We start from the raw sequence: 24187 nt of genomic DNA, 5'->3' as shown, positions 1-24187 counted from the left end.
GTGATAACTCAGTTGCACAAAAAGGTCTGACCTGCTTGCTTTCACTGGGAAGGTCTGCCTGCTCCTCACCCTACAACATCATGATAGTTAGGAGGCCGTCACCAAAGATGGCTGGTATTTGGTCACTGTCTTCCGCTAACCTTTGGCAGAGGGGTGGGAGGGGATGTTTAATTTTACTGACATATAGAAGTGGGAGAGTGAAACCACTGAGCTGCTGCTACTCAGATAAAAATGTACGTACATTCTTCAGGTGTATCAATCTGGGAAGGAGATTAAAAAATGAATTATGTGTATGTGCTCTTTGGCATTCTACATATTATTTCTTGGCTGCTAAAGTTAGCTTGTCCATATTTTCTGCATTTAAACTAAACCTACAGTATCTCAGTTATATCGCTTTAGATTTGGTCAATGACTTTTTTAAAGACAAGGTTTAGCATTTAAAATGAAGTGAGTGAGGACAAAGAACTTTCATTTTACTTGTAACCTAAATAGTGAAGAAAAGACATTTTATTGTTTGGACATTAAACAGGCGTTTAAAACTATTTAGTCAAAAAACAGAGTTCATGAAGTTTGACAGCTGATTTATTTCACTTGGAGCTTCAAAGAAGGGATTTCTAGCTTCTAAAGCACGATTGCCTGATGGATTGTCATGTACATCAAAGAATCTTATAAGAGTAAAAGGTAAACTGACAGGAATCAAATTCAAGTCTAACAGAGCCTGTGTGCTTTTATAGGGTAGGGCTCAATTTTTGATCTCCCTAGAGCAGTGACCTAGAATTTATCCATATCTTTAACATGCCCCAACAAGCTAGGTGTTTGCTTATCATCAAAGACAGCTTTGTATAGATGAATCCTGCTCTCTGTGCCTCCTTCTACCTTCACCTCCTTCTTTTGAGAATATCTACAACTGTGCAGGCCACTGGGAAGTTTTACTTCCATCTGCAGTGATACTCTGTCTTGATAAGTTTTGTACAAAACCACCATATAGATAGGGGCTTAATAGAGGGACTACATTCTAAAGATTGTAAAATACGTTTCTATTTCAAGCTTAGCATTGGATATCCACTCTAATCCACCTTAGCAATGGAAATTCACCCTCTGAATAAGGCTTCTTCTGTCAGGATGTGATTATTTCTATTAAAAAAAAAAAGTAAAAGTTTCACTTTTTTGCAAGATTGAAATATAAGTGGTATTTTCTTTTTTTTTTTTTTTTTTCTTAACAGTGATAAGTATTTGGAACTGAGTTGATAGCTCCATGAAGTTGGTTTTTTTTGAGGCAATACTAGAGTTGAAGATCTCTGTTCAGTGACTAAGCACAAAATTATTTTTTTGCCAACCTGAGCTCTAATAACAGCATTCAGTTTTACTTGTGTTTCCTGTAACCTGTGCCTTTTTAGATGCTCTCTTTATACAACTCATCTATTCCAATAAGCCCATTACACAAAATACATGAGTAGTTTTAGTTAAGCTTCATGACAGTATAATACAGATATGTACTCAGTATAAACAGAATTATGGTGTTCTTCATATTTATTTTAATCCATCTATTTCTTAATCCAGTGATTTATTTTGGTTTTTTTGTTTTCTTTTAATTCCTGTCTTTGATTTCTAATTTTTATTATTTCTTACTTTTTAATTACATGTTTGATTCTTCCATAGAAGTGTTGTTCTTTGACAAAAAGTCTACATGTCTCTTTGTGGCTGTATAACGCATTTTAGGTAATGTTTCCATGTTGAGGCAGGTTACCCAGATTTATCTATGTAGCTGCTTTCAGATGTACCATGCCCAGTCTAGGGGCAGACATTTTGTGCATGGGCTGTAAGCTATTCCCCTGACTTTCTTGAATAAGCAGACTGGCTTGTTCCTCAAATTATCTTCAACATAATTTTTTTTTTTTTTTTTTAAACTGTGAACATCAAAGGATTGATGCTATAAAAAGCTTTTTCAGATATTTGTCAGCAAATTAGATTTGGGAAACAGTGCTCCCCAGCTTTACTAGCTTTTCTCATTAAAAGATAAACAACTAGCAACAATTGCCAGTGTTGTCTCTCCCTGTTTTGAAGTGCATGTGGCAGCATGTGATCCGCAGCAAAGCAAGGGCCAGAGTTTTTGATAGGGCTGTACTAATTGGTAGTTGGACATGGATATTTGCTCCAGTTGCATGTGATTCAGCCAAGCTGTAATTTTTTTGTGCCATTGAAAAGTTATGCAGATAGGGGTATCTTTAAAGCAAAAATAACACAATGAATGGCAGTGAACCATTAATACTAAAGAGGCATGGTAATGAAGGTTTGATGGAACTTACCCTTGCTCTAAGGAGAAGGGTTGCTTCCCCCATCTTACTAACAGTTGTGCTTTCCTCATTCTGAAATAGCCAAGGCTTGACACTGCTTTGCCATTCACTCTTTTAGATATATCAGCCTGTGCACAGTTATTCTCAGCCCACTTTGCAATTAATATTTTGCACAAAGGTAATAGTTTAAATTGACAGTGAAAGAATGTCAAGGAGGTCAGTCATTTGTGGTGCCCAGTGAGAATTTTGTACAAAATACATGCATAATTCTTACATGTTTCAAACCTTATAGGTAACACAGAATGTTACACAGTTGGGATAGGTGCAAAAACTATGGTTTTAATGAGCAAGTGCCTTTTTCCTTGGTATATAGCGTGCAGGCATAAATTTTGCAAGTTTGCCCAGCTCCTCCTTTCCTAGTATTATCCAGCTTGTGTCACCTGATTCCTTCCCCAGGAATCTTTCAGGTTTTATCATCTTTTCTTCTGTGTTACCTGGATTGTGGCTGATACAGATAAATATAATAAACATTATTATTTATCTTAATGGAATTCTGTCTTGTATCTTTAACAAGTTCTTGTCTATTTTGTATTACAGCTAATTATAAATGAGTGAGACTTTATGTTAGACCAGGTGTAAGACCATGATCTTCAGAATTAAAAGAAACCAAGGCAAATAATTACATCCTGATATTCTGGCATTCTACTGTACTATCTGGGTTTTATTAGTGTGTGCTATTTAGGAAAGAGCACTGAAAGGCATGTGTATTTCTGTCACTGCTGGTTTTGAGTGTTTTTTTTTTTTTTCCCCTGAAGAGAATTATATTATGGCAGATCTTTCAGGTAGCATCAGATGCTTGATTTAGGATTATGATGATCTATAAAATCATTATCAATTGAGCCACAAGGAATAGGTCAGAAGTTCTAAAATGTAGTATCTTACCTTGTGGGAACTGAATTCTTGTCTTGCTGCTAGCAGTTGTGGCTCATGTGGTCTTTGCTGACTCACACCTCAAGTCATTCATGGGATTATTAAACTTGCTAGCAGCTAACCATCTACAGAACTGTTAGCTCATACCAGGCAATTATGTTGTATACAGCAGTTAGTTTCAAGCTGAACTTTGAAAAATCAGCTAAAATGACTGAGGAGAAAGAACTGTAGGGGGGGGGGGGGGGGGGGGGGAAGAAAAAATCCTTTAACTGTAGTTTAATAGAGTCCAGTGCTATGTACTTAAGGCTCTCTTGTTTGAGTTGAATAACCATGTTAGAAGCTCAGTTGTCTTTTTTGCTTGTACTAGGCACAATGCTTTTGAGTTAGCAGCTGCTCTACCCTCTTGGAGAGCCTGTCAGAGGACAAGCATCCTGTCATTCAAAGCAGCAAATAGATCTGTCTTGGGAAATTTGTGTATAAAGCTACACAAATCAGCGAAAAGATCAGAAAGTTTCCTTCCCTCCATCTCTTACAACGATGTAAAAGGTTAATTGGCATTAAGAGGTGCCAAATTCCATTTTTTTATGGGTACAAACTGTGCATACAATGCTGTATTAAAATTTAAGAAAAAAAAAAAAAGAATTTACAGGAGCTTTATGCCTGCCTAAAGTGTGTGGAGGCAAATGTTGACAAATCAATCTGTGGACACTGCAGTCTCCAAGCTAGGAGACCCTCTTTTGGAGCCACTGGGAGGCTGACCAGGAACCTCAGTAGGTAGCTGTCAGGCTAGTCACGATTTCAAGCCACTGTATCTCTATTGTTTGTGGTGTGCGATGGCTTCTTGAATTTGCCTGGCTGTTTCAGAATTACTTATTAAATACCATTGAGCCACTTACAGTCGGAATAACTTGAATATCTTACAGGTCATCTCTTTAATCACTTGAGGTTAGCTTTGATGTTCAAGAAAGTTCTTTTGGGGATTAATACTCTACTGAATTTGGTTGCACTGAATTCCCATTCGTAACCAGGTTTCTGAATGGAATTACCAAATAGCAAATAAGTCTAAAATGAATTCCAGCTGTTCAGGTCTATTTCTGCCTTATCCAAACCAAGTAAAGAGAAGGATCTTGCCACCATCTTCAGGGTGGAGTTTCAGAGGTGGATTTTTTTTAGCATAGGCATCGTCACAATAACTTTCTTAGTGCTTGAGTTTGTTGACGTTGTGGAATGTATTAGGGACAAGTGTTTTTACAAAAGGCGGGTTTTTTTAGATGGATAGGGAAGGGTTGAATCTTGAATTAGCATAGAAAGCTATTTGCGACCAAGTGATTTGCATAGAAAGATTGTATGCTGTTTTTCCACAGTAATTACCTGCCTAGATTTGCCAGCTCTTTTTCCTCCAGTTGGAGGAATGAATTTTAAGATTAACTTTTTAGGTGACCTTCAAAGCAATTTCACGTAATATCTAAATCACGGGACAGAGTTCTTTGCCACTCCTATTGGACTATTTTTATCTACAAAAGTTAAACAGTAACAAATTATGGGAGGAACTCAGCGCAATCAGGGTGTGAAACGCCTGAAGTATTTGTTTAAAATCTGTTAAATCTGTTCCTACCCTTATTTTTTCTTTTATCCCTGTTGCACATTTAAACAAATGCCACCTGTTTCCAGAACACTATTGTTTCTTGACTTCCAAGAAGTGAATGATTTTATGCTAGTGGTAGAATCCCACAGAAGCTTCAAAACAGCATCTGCATCAGAAAGAGAAGGTTGGCATTCCATTGGTCCAGCCCCAAGCTCTGAGGCTGACAAAGCAGGAAATAAAATAATGTTGCAATAGACCTTTATGTGTGCAGGAGGAAAAGGTACAAGAAGATCAACAGCACAGGCCTTGGGTTTTTTTCTTCTCCAAGATACATATCAGAAGGTTGTTGGGAGAATTCTCATGCTCCATTCCCTGTTACCTTAAGATGCATATTCAAATGAAAAAAAAATAGATTGGGGTGACAGATGCAGTTACTGACCTTTCTGTCTGTCCTAGCCTTCTGTGGCAGGAGTAGCTGGATGTGAAGTAGGGGATCTCCAGAGTCACTACAGTTTACATCCTGGTGTGCTAAAGGAGTCCAAAATTCATGCTGGTTCTTTTTAATATATTGGACTGCAAACTGTGGTGTCTCTGACTGCCACTTGCCTTGGAGCCTATGCTGTTTACAGAAAGAGGTTTAGGCAGATGATGGAGAGCAGTAGCTTTGGCTGTCCTGGTGCATCCTGCTAAGGAGATTAACTGAGTCAACATTTGATCTGAACAGCTGAGTAGACAAGTCTGTGCCACTTATAGATCAAGATGAAGTATCTGCTGTGTCCCTCGTTAATAGTTTGATCTTCTGGACTTTTGTAGAGGCATGCTACTTTATTGTCCTCATTCCATGCCTTCAACATACCTCTTCTTCCCTCCTTCATCACTTAGCTTTGTTATTTCTGGAGTTGGGCATCCCAGTGGAAGTATGAATGCCTGTGGGGAGACAGTCTGAGGACTAGAGAATTGCCTTACAGAGTTGGTTTGAAAATAACTGGTTTGTACAGTTGCTGCGTATAATACGCTTCTAGTAAAGAGGCATAACACTTTAGAGTTGTGAAGTCAGTATACCCCTTGAGAAATAGGCAGTAGTTTTCAAAAACAGGTGGTGATTTGATCAACTCAGGTTTGAGATATTCATCTTCAGGTTTGAGCACATAAGATGAAGGATTCGTACTTTCTGAAATCACAATCCTTCATAGAGTTTAGAGGTTTAAGCCCAGGAAGTCCTTGATCCTTTTGTAGGCCTAAATTCATAAAGCAATTATGGCAAACGTAACATTTGTTGATGTATTTGGCGATGTTTTTCATAATTAAAGTGTTTCATCATTCAAGTAATAAATGCACTAAACTTTACAAATCAGAAAAACAGTATTAATGATTCTCAGCTGCATTCTGAATATATTGCTTTTCCTTTTACTTCCCCTGTTTCAGCATCCACAAAGAGCCACACACAAATAAAGTTTGTACAGCTGGAAAGATTGAAATATCAGGGTTTTTCTCCCTTCATTTAAAGTATGGATGTGCCCCTGAAGAATCGGGGAACTGGCAAGCCAGAAACATAGTCATCATTATTTCTAACTCACTCCTTTGTTTATGGAATGCTAGGATTGAATATTACTTTTGCAGCTTAATATGTTGTATGTTGCCCAGCGGTTATTTGCCACATTGTCTTGTTATTCAGCTGTTAAAAAAACTTGAGCATGAAGTAGCAATTGTATTCGTAATCAATTTATAGTGGGATTGGGGGGGGAGCTGCAAAGGAAGGCAGGAGAGGATTGGCAGAATCTCTGCTTTAACCAGAACCTTATCTTTGATCTTATCTATTTCTGAATATTCTATGGTTTTTAAAGCTGTTCTTCCTCTGACAGCCTGTGGATATCAGTCAACGCTAGAGAAGTCTGATCTATTCAAGCCAAAGATTAATGGTTAATTTAGTTAAGGTAAAGATTAATTGGATTAAATGGACTTTTACAGTACAGGAAGTTATGCTGTTAGTTTCAAGCTGCTAGTGTTTCAAAATAGGTCTCCCGAAGCACTTTAAGATCACTTCATACCTGTAGAACAGAAGATAATGTATTGTTCCTCACACCCTTCTGAGCTACAATGCTATGGAGCTCAGCCCCAGGACTGCCACACGTGTGGCTCCATCAGGTGGAAACAGAGGCTGATTTCTCTTTGGCAGATACCGTATTTTGTAGTGGCATAGAGGTGCAGTATTTCTTAATGACCACTTGTCCAAAACCATTCTCTCTTTGTTCTGTGAGAACATGGTGAAAACCGAAGATTTGTTGTGGCTAGTCCCAAAAGCCTCCACTCTTTCACAGAAGTGTAGAACGAAGGGGAGAGACAAAAGAAGTGATTTACTAATTTGTGGAAGGGTTTTGATACAGTGCTCTGCAAGAGCAAGTGACTTCCTGGGATTATTTGGGCGATCCATTCAGTCCCATGTTCCTAACAAAACGGAAGAAATTGCTCAGATGATTGAAAATGTTTCTGCTGTCACTTCAGGATGCCATGTTTTGGGAGAGGTGCTATAGGCTAATAGAGGCAAGACTGGGCTTTTTCTACCACAGCTCTACTACTGTTGTATTGAAGAATTGTGGTGAAGAATTCATGCTGCAGAAGATAGATATATTTCCAAATTGAATTATATGTTTTCAAAATATTTGCTGCTTTTATAATCAGAATAGAACACTAACACAGGGTAGATATATTGCAGCTGTTTTTTTGATGAAGTGCTAAAAGCATGATGGTGGTAATTGAGTAATTGTTTGGTGTGGGTTTTTTTTTTGTTTTTACTAACATACGTGGGATAGACAGCGGTTATAAACTTCAAAAATCTTTTAGGAATCTAGGAAACATTTTGCCCTTGTTCGATCCATCTAGAATTTTCTACTTGTATTTGCTTTGTGAGGTTATGCATAAATAGGAATTTACTGATATTAAGTCAAGTAATTGAATTTCTTGAAATTGGGTAACACAGCATGACTTAAGGTTATCTTTTCAAGTATTGTGTTTGACAAATGCTGACAGTGGGGTAGTGCTGATAATATGTAGTCCTTGAAGCATAAATTTGGGCATAAAAGTCTTACTTCTGTCATTTTTCTTGCTTCCTTATTTATGTAATTTCTTTGCAGAAGTTTTAAACCAGGCATTTTTAATCTCTGTGTCTCTTTGTCTCTTATCATACTTTTCCTTCCCAATGTATAATGGATTTGTTTGGAAAACTTGGATTTATTTCTGTAAGGTAGTACACTTCTTTTCAAGGATTGAAAAAATTTGGCAAAATACCTTTCCTCACAGTTCAAGGTGGGAATTACCACTGTAAATTATGCTCCCTGGGAGGATCTAACTCTTACAACAATAGTTATTATTTATTTTTCTGATGGGCCTGTGTGTGTTAAGTCAGGAATCCTTGAAATAGGATGGAATTTTTTTTCCTTCTTTTTTAATTTTGGTTGATCAGAATTGAAAGTTCAGAGTCTGGATTAGGTAGAAATTGCTTCAAAATCTGAAAAATCATGGTACTAATTAATAAAAAAGCATTGGATTAAGCCCTTGCAGAGTTTACTTACCAGATTAATTACAGAGCAGATAGTAAGAACGTTCATTTATATGTTCATTTATTGAGTCTGAAATTGCTTCACTTTGTCTGTCTGAATCAAGTATGTCTCGATTCTATCAGAAAAGCAGTACAGACCAGACAGAGTTGCCTCTACCTTTGTGTACCTTCCCATGATGGAATTCTTCAAGGAAATTCGTGGTTATTGGGGCTGTGAGTTTAAACCACTGTCTGTTGGCAGAATGTGCTGTCAATTTGCGTCTATTGGGGTATTTCCATGTAATTTTAAAACCTGTACGCTTGAATCTTTGCTTCAGCCTGTGTCTTTTACGATCAGAAGTATATTTCATTGTATTATAGGAAGGTACAAATAACCTTTTTTTCCTGTTCTTATTGAGGTTGTGGTAAATATAAACACAGACTAAAGGAATGCATGAGGTCCTTATTACAGATCCATAAAATCTGATATCCAGATTAGGGAAGTAAGAGAAACCAAATGGAGGAAAAGGCAGCTCATCCAATATTAATTTTCCAAATTTAAACAAGACTGAAACACCATGAAGAGATGAAACATTATTCTTGCTCTTCTAACTTCTTTTTCCACAATGGAATCTTTTAACGATTTCTTTTTTGACACCAATAGTCAGCTCAGAGGTGAAGTGCATCTGACATGCTGTTAGTTTACAAACTGCAATTTACATAAGTACCTAAGCAATATTACCTTAAACCTAAACAAAAGTAACAAAAGAAACAATTACTCTGTTTCCTCTAATATCTTGGGAATGAAACCCAGAAGAGAACAAAATTGGTAAGAAAAACAGTGGTTTCAGATCCTGCACTCTCCCCTTCTTTTGTCTTCTCTTCTGCTTTCCCAGTAAATATTACTTATGGTACTGATCTCAGTATCCCAAACTGAAGTTTCTCAAAAAATGTTGCCACTTGGAAAGCAAGGGAAGCAGACCTAGCGTAGTAGTGGCAGCCGATGAAAAATGAAAAATCTGAGCAATAATTGGGAAGATTTAGCAGACATGTACTTGTCCAAATACAGCTTTTCTGAAAATCTGTTTAACAGAAATAAATACTATTTTCTGTAAGGATATGTTGCAGTTGTCTTACACTACTATTTTTTTTTTAAATTATATTACAGTGGTACTCAAGTCCAGTCAGCATTGGTTATGAAATATTTATAAATTGCACAAATTATTCTTTATTTCAGTTTGCAGACTAAGCCGTTGATCCTGCAGCTTGTTCCCTTTGGGCTAAACTGTAATTCCATTTAAAGCTGTAGATAATTTTACACTTGTAATGTATTATGGGCTTTATTCAGTAGAAAAAAGGAAGAAAAAGAATTGCTAGCAAATCAGCCCAGGTTGTAGTGGTGATAAGGGAAATCTGTGTTGTATAAGATAAGGCTATATTTGAATTCATAGCCAATATATTGAAAGATAAAGAGGATGGGAAGCTTTGGGACCTTTATTTCAATACAGTCCTCCTTTGGATTTACATTTTGGCACGTTGAAAACTTCTCACAGTGGTGACATTTTGAAACATCCAGTTTAGTTACCTTCAGATATACACTATGGACCCTATGTGACTTTTATGACAACCACCATTCTTGTTAAGTAGAAAGTACTGAGAAAGCATATTGTCTCTTTATTCCAGATACTTGTGGTGGCCTATCAGTGTTAATCTGAAATTTGTGATTTTTCTGTCTGAGCAGGAAACTGTCTGTTGCTCCTCTTGTCCTACTTCCCCCTTTCCCCCCGCCACTTTTTCAATATGGCTTAAAGTCACAGAAAGCAGGATGGAAATTTTACTTGATGTTGTGGTTTTTTTGAAAGACTGCTTGAAATAGCATTTGACTGCAACTAATGCTAGTCATTAAAAGCTCTGGAAATACATCTGTGAGTTACTAACTATTTAATAATATTTACTTTCATTTTAGAATTGGAAAAGTAAGTCTCTTCTCCCAGCCCTCCCAGCACTCGTGGGTCTTACATTTGTTCTGCTTTGTCACTGAAGCCTAGTAAAAAAGCGTTAATCCTTAGGAAATTTCCTTATGGCTCTTAGGTCCATCTTGAATTCTGATTTGGTAATGTATTACTGGGAAGAACTCTCTTGGAGGCTGTAGTTGAAGTTTGTGCTCAAGCATGAATTCAGAGCCTGCTATCGCATGTCTGTGCTAGACATGACCGGTTCTGGAGGGAGGATGTACTTGACTGACCTTTCTGCCAAAGTGTGCTGGGAGCAATGCACAGCAGAGTCCTGGCATTTCCCCAGTTAGATCAAGAGGATGTAAGGAAATCTCCAACAGGCTTGCACGTTTTTGCTCTTACACAGCAAGTTGTTATAAGAATAAATGACGTATTTCAGTATGTATATTTTTTCTACGCTGGCATTCATGTATCTGAAGACAGTGGTGATATCTGCATAGAATACTATAAAATGTTGTTTAGTGTACTTTAGGGTATTTAAAAATTGCCTATGCATTGTTTAAGACTGTATGTCTAAGTATAAGTTAAACCAATGGTCCATTTCACAGAAAAGAATGTTAATTTTTATTCTGTCTTCCACAGTAACGTTCCATTCTATCTCAGCTTGAACATTACCTTCCAACCATGGCTTTATGCCTTTGAATAGGTTTCATACATATTACTTTCCTTTTATCAGTTGATATAGATGACATCATACCTATTGTGTGTAACATTTAGCAATGCATTGCTTTGAGTCTGAGAAAGAGATAGACTGGTGGAACCATGCTCTGTCCTCACTGAGTCAGAAATGGGAACAGCCACCAGAAAAAAAAAAAAAAACAAAACAAACAAACAAAAAAAAAAAACAAAGATGAAGGGGATCCTGTATCCTCCCCCCAACAGGCTGAAGGCAGTAGCTTAAAGGAAGGGAGTGAATGGAGGCAAGTCCACGCTCGGAGTGGCAGGCAAATCCTCTCCTTGCCCGCCCACCCCCCTTCCTAGGTGCCTCTGTACACAGGTATGAGACTGGATGTGGAAGGCCGGTCAGTGGATGATAGTCCATCTACATGAGAGGTGTTGCCAAGGTCAGAAGGGCCTATCCCCAGTATCATGACCACCTCCATGAGGAAGAAAAGACAGGTTATAGTTGTAGGCAGCTCCTGAGGGGAACAAAGGGTCTATCTAATATGCTGGCCAGACCCTCCTCTTTGGGAGGTATGCTGCCTCTCTGGGGCCTCGGTTAAGCACATCACTAGGAAACTTCCTAGCCTGGAACTTCCCTTGGACTGTTACCCACTGCTGCTCTTCCGTGTGGGTGGCGATGAAGCTGCAATGCATAATCCAAGGGCAATCAAAAGAGACTTCAGGGCCTTGGGATGGTTGGTAAGGGAATCTGGACAAGCCGTTGGGGAAAGAGACTGGCCTGGCTAAACAGGGAGCTAGTGTTGAGATTTAAGGAAAAAAAGAGGAGGCCTCTGGAAGGAAGGGCAGGCCACTCAAGAGGACTACAAAGAGGTAGTAAGGCTATGTAGGGAAAAAAACAGGAGGGCCAAAGCCCAGTTAGAACTAAACCTGGCTTCTGTTGTCAAGGTCAACAAAAAACGTTTCTATAAATATATTAGCAATAAAAAGAGAACTAAGGATAATATCTGTCCTCTAGTAGATGGGGCCAGTAACATAGTGACCAAGGATGAGGAAAAGGCTGAGGTACTTAATGCCGCCTTTGCCTCAGTCTTCAGCAGTAGGACCAGTTGTTCCCCAAGTACCCAGACCCCTGAGCTAGAAAACAAGGATGGGGAGCCGAATGAAGTCCCTGTAATCCAAAGGGAAATGGTGAGGGACCTGCTTCAGCACCTGGAGGTGCACAAGTCTATGGGGCCAGATGGGATCCACCCAAGGGTACTGAAGGAGCTGGCGGAAGTGCTCACCAGGCCACTTTGCATCATTTATGAGCAGTCCTGGATAACTGGGGAGGTCCCAGCTGACTGGAGGTTGGCAAATGTGACACCCATCCACAAGAAGGGCCAGAAGGAGGATCCAGGGAACTACAGGCCAGTCAGTCTGACATCAGTGCCTGGGAAGGTCACGGAACAGATCATCCTCAGTGCCATTACACGGCACATGCAGGAGAATAGGGTGATCAGGCCCAGTCAGCATGGGTTTGTGAAAGGCCGATCATGCCTGACAAACTTGATCTCCTTCTATGATAAGGTGACCTGCTTAGTAGATGAGGGAAAAGCTGTGGATGTTATCTACCTGGATTTTTGCAAAGCTTTTGACACAGATTCCCACAGCATTCTCCTGGAGAAACTGGCTGCTCATGGCCTGGACAGGTGTACTCTTCGCTGGGTAAAAAACTGGCTGGATGGCCGTGCCCAGAGAGTGGTGGTGAATGGAGTTAAATCCAGTTGATGTCCAGTCACTAGTGGTATCCCCCAGGGCTCAGTGCTGGGGCCCGTTCTCTTTAATATCTTTATCAATGACCTGGATGAGGGGATCGAATGCACCCTCAGTAAGTTCGCAGACGACACTAAACTGGGGGGGCGTGTTGATCTGCTTGAGGGTAGGTTGGCTCTGCAGAGGGATCTGGACAGAGTGGACCGATGGGCCAAGGCCAATGATATGAGGTTCGACAAGGCCAAGTGCCGGGTCCTGCACTTGGGTCACAACACCACCATGCAGCACTACAGGATTGGGGCGGAGTGGCTGGAAAGCTGCCTGGCAGAAAAGGACCTGGGGGTGTTGGTGGACAGCTGGCTGAGCATGAGCCAGCAGCGTGCCCAGGTGGTCAAGAAGGCCAACAGCATCCCGGCCTGCATCAGGAATAGTGTGGTGAGCCAGACTAGGGAAGTAATCATCCCCCTGTACTCGCCACTGGTGAGGCCTCACCTCGAGTACTGTGTTCAGTTTTGGGCCCCTCACTACAAGAAGGACATTGAGGTGTTGGAGAGTGTCCAGAGAAGGGCTACAAAGCTGTGAGGGGTCTGGAGGACAAATCTTATGAGGAATGACTGAGGGAACTGGGGTTGTTTAGCCTGGAGAAGAGGAGGCTGAGGGGAGACCTTATCGCTCTCTACAACTACCTGAAAGGAGGTTGTAGTGAGATGGGCGTTGACCTCTTCTCTCTAGTGACAAGTGATAGGACAAGAGAAAATGGGTTGAAATTATGTCAGGGGAGGTTTAGATTGAATGTTAGGAAGCATTTTTTCACTGAAAGGGTTATTAGACATTGGAATAGGCTGCCCAGGGAGGTGGTGGATTCACCATCCCTGGAGATGTTTAAAAAAAGGGTAGATGTGGTACTTAGGAACATGGTTTAGAAGTGGTTTTTGTCAGGGTAGGTTAATGGTTGGACTTGATGATCTTAAAGGTCTCTTCCAACCTCAGCAATTCTATGATTCTATGGAGCACAAATTACTTTTTCCTCTCTCCCTCCAGTTGCAGGCAGCAACACTGGAAGAAACGGTGGTAAACCGGTCAAAATATATGGCTCTATGGCTGGTGTGACCAATGCAAATTTGTGGTTTTTTTATAATGGGATGACCTATCTGGCACCAGGTTTGCTGGTGTCAGATAAGATTCACCTTTCTGAAAGGGGGAAGATGGTCGTTGCTCACAAGCTATCAGGGCTCATTGACAGAGCTTTAAACTAGGCTTGAATGGGGAGGAGAATATCAGGCTTGCCCATGACAAGCTGTGGGATGACATGTCAAAGTTAGAGGGAAGAGGTGCTAGCGAGGGCCCTCAGCCTGTTGCTCTGGGATGTGCTGGCTACACTGCAGCACACTTGAAGTCTTACAGGGATGAGCCAGAGGCTCCTGAGGTGATAGGATCCAAGAGGGAAACACCAGTGAAATACCTTAAAGGAACTAAAGGGTGTTGTCGTTTGGCCTCAGCCAGCATCAAAGAACCACGCAGCTGCTCGCTCAACTCCCACAGCTGTGGGAAAAATCGGCAGAAAAAGGCAAAACTCGTGGGTTGAAATAGTGCAATTTAACAGAACAGCAAAAGGGAAGAAGAAAGAAAAACAATAACACTGATAAAGGAGTTTAAATACGCGATTACAGTACTGCAGCGCACCGACTGGACCCGCACCACTGCAGCCCACCCCCAAGTGGCGACTGCCTCCCCTCTCCCCAGCTAGTGCCTCTTATAGCTGGGCATGGGTCATGTGGTATGGAATATGTACCTCCCCTGCCGGCTCCTTGGGGAAATTAACCCCATCCCTGCTGGAACCAGGACAAGGGTGTTCCTCTAAAGAAGGTGACACGTCTGGCAGCCCAGCTGAAGTGCCTCTAGACCAATGCAGGAAGCATGGGCAACAAACAGGAGGAATTGGAAGCCACCGTGCTGCTAGAAAGCTGCAACCTGATTGCCATTACTGAAACTTGGTGGGATGAATCCCATGTGGTTATCAATGGCTATAGGCTGTTCAGAAGGGACAGGAGAGAAAGGAGGGGCGGAGGGGTTGCATTCTACGTCAAGAAACGGGTAGAGTGTGAAGAGCGGTCTCTGAAGAATAGCCAGGTTGGAAACTTATGGGTAAGAATTAGAGACGGAGGCATCAAAGGGAACCTTGTGGTTGGTGTCTACCACAGGCCGCCCAATCAAGGGGAGCCTATTGACGAAGCGTTCTTACTCCAGCTACAGGAGGCATCGCACTCGCAGGCTCTCATCCTGCTGGGGCACTCCAGCCACCCCAACATCTGCTGGAAAAGTAGTGCGGTGAGCTGTAGGCAATCCAGGAGCCTCCTGAAATGCTTTGAGGATAACTCCTTAAGCCAGGTAATAGACAGCCCCACCAGAGGTAATGCGATACAGGACCTGTTGGTCACCAAAGCAAATTAACTAATCGGTGATGTCAAGATTGGAGGCAGCTTGGGCTGCAGTGATCATGCGCTGGTGGACTTCGCAGTCCTGAGGGGTATGGGTCAGGTGAAAAGTAAAGTCAGGACCCTGAATTTTAGGATAGCAAACTTCCAGCTCTTCAAGAAGTCAAGGTCAATAGGACCTCCTGGGAAACTGCCCTCAGGGACAAGGGAGCAGAACAGAGCTGGCAGATCTAAGGACTTTTTCTATAGAGTGTAAGAGCTCTTTATCTGCAGGTGTAAGAAATCAGGAAAGGAAGGCAAGAGACCTGCAAGGCTGAGTTGAGACCTGCTGGTCAAACTAAAGGGCAAGAAGGAAATGCAGAGGCAGTGGAAGCAGGGACAGGTATCCCAGGAAGAGTATAGGGACACTGTCCGGTTGTGTAGGGATGGGGTCAGGAAGGCCAAGGCACAGATGGAGCTGAACATGGCAAGGGACACAAAGAATAATAAGAGGGGCTTCCATATGTATGCCAGCCATAAAAGGAAGGTCAAAGAAAGCATACCCACGCTGATGAGCAAGACGGGAAACTGGTAACAACAGAGGAGGAGAAGGCTGAGGAACTCAACAACTTTTTTGCCTTAGTCTTCACTGGCAACCTCTCTCCCTACACCTTTATAGTGGATGGACTGCAAGGCAGGGCCTGGGGGAGCATAGTCCCTCCCATTGTAAAAGAAGATCAGGTTTGTGACCACCTGAGAAACCTGAACATAGAGAAGTCTACGGGACCTGATGAGATGCATCCCAGAGTCCTGAGGCAATTGGCTGATGTAGTTGCCAAGCCACTCTACATGATATTTGAAAAGTCGTGGCAGTCAGGTGGAGACCCCAGTGACTAGAAAAAGGGAAAGACTGCACCCATATAAAAATGTTAAAAATATTTAAAAAGGGTAGAAAGGAGGACCCTGGGAACTACCGGCTTGTCAGCCTCACCTCTGTGCCTGGGAAGATCATGGAACAGATCCTCCTCAAATTATGCTAAGCTTTTAGCACTTAAAGGTGGCCTACAGAAAAGATGGGGACAAACTTTTTAGCAGGGCCTGTTGCGATAGGACAAGGGCCAATGGCTTTGAACTAAAAGAAGGTAGGCTTAGACTAGATATAAGGAAGTATTTTTTTTCACTATGAGGGTGGTGAAACGCTGGACCAGATTGCCCAGAGAGGTGGTAGATGCCCCATCCCTGGAAACATTCAAGGTCAGGCTGGACAGGGCTCTGAGCAACCTGATCTAGTTGAAGATGTTCCTGCTCACTGCAGGGGGGTTGAACTAGATGACCTTTAAAGGTGCCTTACAACCTAAACTATTCTATGATTCTGATTGCTAACTCTGTACTTTTTACTATTAAGCTAATTATTGATATAATAATTCAATAATGTCCATAGCATGTTGTTTTAAGGTGATATGTTCTCTACACAAGTATGTAACAAAAACTGCATGAAGTTTATTAAGTACATGTTTTTTTGTCTATGAACCGCAGGGTTGATTTCAATGCAGTAAACCAGAATTCTAAATCATAAATGGGGTGTATTTTAATATTGCATTTTATAAATGAATATAAATATTTTTTTCTGCTTTTACATTTCTTCCTCATTCACTTAGTCCTACACTAAGCCTCAGTTCTTTTTTGATTATGCAAGAGTAGATTTTTGTGGAGCTGTATCGTATGTTTGAAATGCTAGGGATAAAAAAATCAAATGAAACATGCATCTTTTGGAACACTATTAAGGTTTTAGCTGTTGGTACTGTTAGTTTGCTTCCTTATGGAGCAAATTAATTAAAAGACTTCTCATTTAAAAATAAATAAGGTTTGTTGTTTGTTGTTGTTGGTTTTTTTTTGTTTTATTTAATAAAATAATGGGAGCTATTTTTCCTGAACGAGGGAAATTTTGCAGCACGTTATTGCTGGGTTGGGAACACTCCAGAGAAAACAGCTGGCGACCTGTTTTAATTGTGATGAATGAGACCACAAGTGTACAGCTGGGTACATATACAATTGTTTTTACTTGTTGGGCGTTGCTTTTCACAGGCATCATTTCTATCATGATGCCAAGAGTGTCTTTGAATGGCTTTTAAAGAAAGAGCAGACTGTAAAACTATTTGGGTTTTGTAAGCTAGTATTTTCTAATGGCTTAGAATAAAATATTAAGGCAGCATTTTGTTTTACTTAAAATGCCCCACCAATAACAATAATGCTTTTTGAAAATAATTAAAAATACCTTCATATTTAGTATAAGTTACATATTATTGTACTTTATATTATTGGTGTGTTTTCAGAATTTATATCTTATCAGCACATTCCCATGACATTTCCTCTTGTAAAATACTTGACCCTTCTTCCCCCCACCCCCTTTAGTATTCACAAAGTTCACTTTAATTCTTCTGTGTTTATTCTGATTAAAAAGAGGGGGGAGGGGGCAGGTAACAGAAACGTTGCAGCATTAGTAAGAAAAGGTGGTGAGGCCTGTGTGTAATTCCCGGGCTTCCTGACGGACAGCAGTGGGCTGCATCTCACACAAATGGTTCTCAGTTTTAAACCTTGTGGTTTGTAACTGCGCAAAAGCACCTCAGATTATTGTTGCCAAAATACTTGTTTGTTTCCTGTTGAGAGCTGGGAATCCAGAATTGCGTGTGTGTTAACCTGTGCCTCCGTTTTGTGCTGAAGCCCTGAGAGGGGGCCTGGTTGTGGAGGGGAGTCATGCCCTGCCCCGCTCACCGGGCTGTCCGGCAGCCCTGTGGGCGAGCCCTGACACCCCACGGGGAGGCCTGCGCTGTGTTTCCCTCTGGCTCCCGGTCCCCAAGGGAGGCAGAGCTGTCACCTGTCTGCAACCAGAGGGGAGCTGTGAGAAAAGAAGGAGGGAAGAAGGAGCAGTGGGGAAAGAGGAGTGAGGGCTGTGTTGCCTTTCCTTTATCACCTCCCACTGCAGCTTCCAGCTGAGGTGAAGTTCTCTGGGGACAGGCCCTGGCTTTTAAGGAGGTCAGACTGAGTGGGGAACGTATGGGAAGAAGGGTGTAATAACATGAAAGACTCAGAAATACTGCAATGCTCACTGTATTGTCAGACAGCTGGCAGTGGCAAAGCCTTTTTTGATGTTATGTGGTGCCATTGCAAGGGTGGAAGAACCAGTGGGGACACCAGAGACATCCATGTTGCTGATCTCTCTCTGTGCTGGGTGTGCGTCCTTCATTATGGTCTGAATTACATGATGCTCTGCTTGTTCTCCCCGTTCACTTCCTGAGCTGGGAAAGGACGCTCCGTGGCTTCGTGAGCATTGACTGGTGCAAAAAGGAGGGATGTGGATGTTGGTCAGCAAACAGTGGAGGTGTAGTCAGTACTGATGCAAAGGCGTCTCTGCAACGAAGGTGTCTCTAGGGTCAGGGGAATGGTTTGTTTTAGTGCTGCTGAAGAGTGTAGGTCCTGTGCTCTTTGTGAAACTTTGACCTTTATAATCCTCCCAAAGGGGAGGCAACAGGGAAGAAAAGATGGAAACAGATTCTCAGTCTTCAGCTGAGGCCCTGTATAGGGGACATATTAGTACCTTTATATTAGTGTTAAACATTGAGGAAAATCTTGATTTGCACACTTTCAGAAAATGTTTTTATAGTTGTTTTTTTTTCTCTCTGTCCTGTTTTTATTTAAATCCTAAGCAAAAGCTTCAACTTTGAAACTAAAAAAACTTTTGCTTCTGCCTTGAAATTAGGAACACGAATCAAAAGCTTCTCTTAACTGTTTTGTTTCTTTTTTTTTTCTTTCTCAGTTTTCATTCATCCTTCTACCCAGTTTCTGCTTCCTGCTGTTCTTCCTTTACTATCTTTTTGCTCCTAAAAGTCGGAATACTGCCTGACTAGAGAGGATATTTTTTTTTTTTTTTTTCTTCACAACTGTACTGCTTTTAACCTGCCTGTCCCCCACCCTGTTTCATTTAGATAAAGTTCTGCCCCTACCTTGGGGTTGGGAACTGGCAGTATTTGTGCTTGGCTGCTGAAAGGTGTGAAGTGTCAACTTTCTTATTGCAGATGATGTAGAAAAAAAAAAAAATCCATGAGCCTTTGTTTCATGAAGGATACTTTTAATTATGTGATCAGAAACTTAAGTGAAGGCTTGATGGGGGTAGGGAAAATTTAAATTTCAGTAGGTTCTGGATCTGCTGTCCTCACAAAGATATAGTGCTTGGTATGATCATTTGTCTCGAAATAATTCTGTCATTGTGAGTGACTCCACTGTAAAAAAGCAAAAAAGGAGGGGAAATGGTGTTCTAACATGTGACTGCAGTAACACATCATCTTGTGGTTAAAAATGACCAATTATTTCACTGAAATAATCTGGAAATAATTTCTCTTGCTGGCTTTACTAGAAAGTCAGCTGTTTTTCTGAAGTGTATCCTGATTCCCTGAATAGGTAATAAAATTCAAACAATATGTTCATCTAGTTTATTTGAGAAGATTAACTGTTTTTAATGGTGGGTAAAGAATCACTCTACCACATCTGCAAGGGATGAACTGGCTCTGTGCTGTTTTCTACAGGCAAGAATCAATTCTTGTTAAATTTTGGGGGTTATCAGTGAAAATAAGAAATAGTTTGGCCATGTGTTTTTGGCTAACTTTATTTTTTAGGGTTTCATATTGCATACATAGATATTCTTGAATGCAACACTTAACAGATTTCTGGTCAGGTAACTTAATCAGTCAGTTCATCATCTATTTCTTTAACTTTTCATCTGTTATGAGCTGACTCTAAGCGACTAAGTTAATTCAGTGGGTAGCTAACAAGGTCTGGATCCCAAGAGGTAGCTGTGATAAATGCTGGGCTGGTAAGTAACTGAAAGTCAGTAATTGAAAGGCTCAGCTGGTAAGCTTGAGTTGAGGAGTTCAGAAGTTTGTACAGGAGGCCTAGAATTTCTTTTACTTAAGAGGTGGCAAAATTTTCTGATGTTTCTGTTCTCAGGGAAAAATATTAAAGAAAAAGGCTTGAGACCCAACTGGATGGACATTTAAATTACCAGATGTATTTGGACTAAACAAAGAGCTCATGAGTAATAACAGGGGAAAAAAGGATTTGTCAGCAAAGAAAGACTTGGAGGTCAAGATACGCAGGTATAGCATTACAGTTGCAAAAAATAAACCATGTAAGGTCTTGTAGAAGAAGTTGGAACAAACAGCTGTAAAAGATAAAAGAGAGCAAGAAGAATGCAAGGGTGACCTCTGCAAAGTCCAGATGGGATAAAGTATAAAAATGATTTGGGTATGGTCCAAAACCTAAGTAGCAATTTGTGAATGCTGACAAGTTAAGGCAAGCTAGACGCTGGTTCCCTCTTAGAAGATACTGAAACATAGCAGATCCTCTAGAAAATGTACATATTTCCTTAAATCTTTCAGGAGAGTTGAGAGGCGATGAAGCCATATTATTGGAGAGTGACTCATTTTGTAACAACACTTCAGAAGATGGAAGAATAGCTAAGAGGACACAAGTTCTGTTAGCCATACCTCAGCAGTGTATGTTGATTAACTATGAAGACTGTTTGAATCCTGTTCCTTTGAGAAATTCTACAAACTTTTTTCCTTGCTTTTTCCTCTTTAAAGGATGATTTAGACTGCCTCAAGTTTGTTGTGAGAACCTGTAGGATTTATGAGTCTGCATCCTGAGATCAGAGCTTTAAACTATGAAATTTAGCACCCTATCATTCACAGCAATTACTGCTAGATGCATCAGGAGAAAGTAAAAAGAGCTACTTAGCTCTCTTCTTATGATTCTTCTCTGGCATTTTTGTCTGTGGAACTGTGATGCTGAATTCTGAACAACCCATATGCCCTTGAGAAAGTAATATAAATGGAAAGACAGATTTTTTTAGAGATATTTGCACCATTTGCTTACATGAGAATAAAGCCTTAGAAGTTTTTTGAATGTTCTCCCATTTCTTGCCCTCTTCTATGGGTTAATGTTTTTATTATGTTTCTGTTGACATCTGCTATAGCACTTTGACTTATATTTGAAGGCAGTTTTGAGCAAAGACTCTGTCACAGTTGTAACAAAATTCAAATCAATCATGGTTTTGTCACCTGAGAGCTTATCCTTCCAAAAAATAAAGCCAAAGAGCTGCTAAACCTAGACATTTGGCATAAGCGTTTCTTCTGCAATGTTGACTTTCACATTTTTCACTGAATATTTTTCATAGGTCTTGCAATATTTGTTGCTGCCATTTAACAGGAGAAACTCAAGATATTTCTTTCTGCAGTTTCTCTCTATTCCTTGTGTGCTAACGTAAATTTTGTGGCTGGTTGTAGAATTCTTTGTTTTGAAACTGATCTTTGCACATTTCAGGAAAATCGTTTGCCATATTCCATTAAAAAAATTATTTTTTAAATACATGACTATGAAGACTCGGGTTCTTTTCCTTTGTTTATTACCTGCTCTTGACCTGTTGCTCACTTCCATCTGTGCCTCATTTAATGACTACTAATTTCAGGGAAGTACTACATAAGAACAGTATCCTATCACTACAGCTTAAATCCAGATAATGGACTCATCTGATCTTAAAATGTAACGTTGATCAGGACATTCTTCTTCTTTGTTTTATTTTCAGCCCAGTCACTGAAAGAGTTTGCTCGGCTTCTGATTGCTGTTGAAGAGGAGAGGAGACGACTGGTAAGTTTGGCAATAGTATGTTGCATTTAGCCTCTTATAAAATAAGTTCTTTTTTATGTTCCTCCTGAAGTGTCTTTTATATATATAAAAGACACTCCATATATAAAAGGCCTCTCCATATATAGTGGAGAGGCCCCACCTTGAATACTGTGTTCAGTTTTGGACCCCTCACTACAAGAAAGACACGGAGATTCTGGAGCATGTCTAAAGAAGGGCAGTGAAGCTGGTGAGGTGTCTGGAGAACAAGTGTTATAAGGAGCCGCTGAGGGAACTGGGGCTGTTCAGCCTGGAGAAAAGGAGGCTGAGGGGAGACCTTATTGTTCTCTACAACTACCTGAAAGGGGGTTGTAGCCAGGTGGGGGACAGTCTCTTCTACCAAGTAACAAGCGATAGGATAAGAGGAAATGGCCTCCCACCAGGGGAGGTTTAGATTGGATATTAGGAAAAATTTCTTCACTGAAAGGGTTGTCAAACATTGGAAGGGGCTGCCCAGGGGGGTGGTGGAATCGCCATCTCTGGAGGTATTTAGAAGACGGGTAGACGTGGTGCTCAGGGAGATGGTTTAGTGGTGGTTTTGGCAGTGTTAGGTTGATGGTTCGACTTGATGATCTTAAAGGTCCCTTCCAACCCAGACAATTCTATGATTATTTTTTCTTATTTGTGTAGTAGATGTTAGGTATTTCGTAAGAATCACTTGAATTTGCAAAGGCAGAAATGTGCTAGTACAAACTGCAGCAATTTTTAATGGAGTGTTCAGCCAAATAGTTTTGCACTGTTTTAAAAACTTTTTTCTCACAATTTCCTCCCACCTCGCTCCCCACCCCAAAATAACCTCTGAATGCTGCTGTACCTTTCCTTTCTCCCATCTTGTCTTGCTAGTCACAAGGCACAGCAATAAAGTAAGCTGTAAACAAAGAGTTTATAGTGGAAATGTGTATCGGTATTTATATTTAACTGAATGCTTTTAGAGTATTGTCCAGTGAATGTATACTAGTAATCCAAGAATATGATAAGTAAGTGGTAGGAAGAGAAACCAAATTCATCACCTCCAAGAAACTCTTGCAGAATACATCAGACTTGTCAGATTTATCCTTTGTTATGGTATTCTTATCCCCTTTGTTTCCATACTTCTGAATATACAGTATGCTTGCATTTATATTTGTATTCATATGTAGCTTTGTTAAAGAAGTTTTAAGTATATTCTTGTACAAGTATTTTTTTTAAAAAATCCACGTAAGCAATGAAACTACTTTTTTCTTTTTTTTTTCTTCCTTGGAAGTCAGTTATGAATAAAGAAGTGAGGTAAGGATTAACCTCAGTAGGGGGATTTTAAATATTGTGAAAGTTCAACTGGCTCAAATACATCCAATGTCTATGTCTGTTTCTTTTTTTTGTTCTTATGAGTACTTAGGGAGGTCTGGCTCAGATTGGAGAGTTATTAATCTAATTTATTAATCCAGGAAGAGGAATACAGAAAGTTCTGTTATTCCTAGGAGTAAATAACCACGGAACTGGTCTACTACTATTTCTGTTTACATAAATATTTTAAAGTGCCAAAATCATAAACATTTATGTGGTACAGTTGCATTGTTAATATCACCTAAACCTATAAAAGTGCAAAATCTTTGCTTCATGCAAAATATTTTAACTGGGTAGATGGAAGAGTGAGAAAGTGACTGTACTTACCACCTTCAAAGATGTTTACCAGGACACTTACTAATTACTTAGTTAAACAATGTTTCAAATGCTTTCCAGTTTTGGTTAAAGATTATTGTGAGCTAACTATTAGAAAAAGGAAAAGCAATGAATAGGTGAAGGTTTTATTTTTCAAACTGGTTAGTCTTTCATAATATGTATGTGTAATTTCCTTTTATTTTATCTTTCTGTTTCTTGGGTTTTTCCTCAGAGGAGACACTTCCTTTTTCACTTTTAGAAGTTTCTGGCCTCTCTATGGTTTATAATTTGATCTTTCCATGTAATGTTTTACTTTGTATCTTGTAGGAAGGTTATTAAATTAAAAGAGGGAAAACCATTAATTTCATTAAGTGAAAAAAGACCAATTGGACAGAAAGATACTCTGTGTTCTATTTCAGTATGACTTCAGTGGGAATTCATGGATTGTATAGCTGAGCTGTTGGATCCCAATGCAGGGTCACAGACTTGAGGGAGATTCCAGTCTCACAGCAAAGTATTTTACAAATAGCTATAAGTTTAGTAGAATGTGATCATCAAATCGTTGTAAACAAAGTTGCAAATGTCTGTTTTCATGGGTGGAGAAGCTGCTCTTGATGGGAAATCATTTGCATCCAGCTTTTCGCTGAGTTTGAAATAGCCCCTTT

At 40.2% G+C, this 24187-nt stretch overlaps 1 protein-coding gene across 1 annotated transcript in view; it reads left to right on the top strand.

Annotated features, from left to right (window-relative positions):
* Nucleotides 1–24187, top strand: part of ARHGAP42 (Rho GTPase activating protein 42) — a 167614-nt gene that overhangs the window by 38754 nt on the left and 104673 nt on the right. Inside the window, exon 3 of the mRNA XM_082483163.1 lies at nt 21787–21848. Coding sequence (XP_082339289.1) covers nt 21787–21848 — 62 coding nt within the window. The remainder of the gene's footprint in view (nt 1–21786; nt 21849–24187) is intronic.

This window comes from Vanellus vanellus (assembly GCF_965231255.1).
Source record: "Vanellus vanellus genome assembly, chromosome: 1".
Taxonomy (NCBI): domain Eukaryota; kingdom Metazoa; phylum Chordata; class Aves; order Charadriiformes; family Charadriidae; genus Vanellus; species Vanellus vanellus.
Note: the sequence above shows the minus strand (reverse complement) of the source record. Positions and strands in the feature narration are given on the sequence as shown.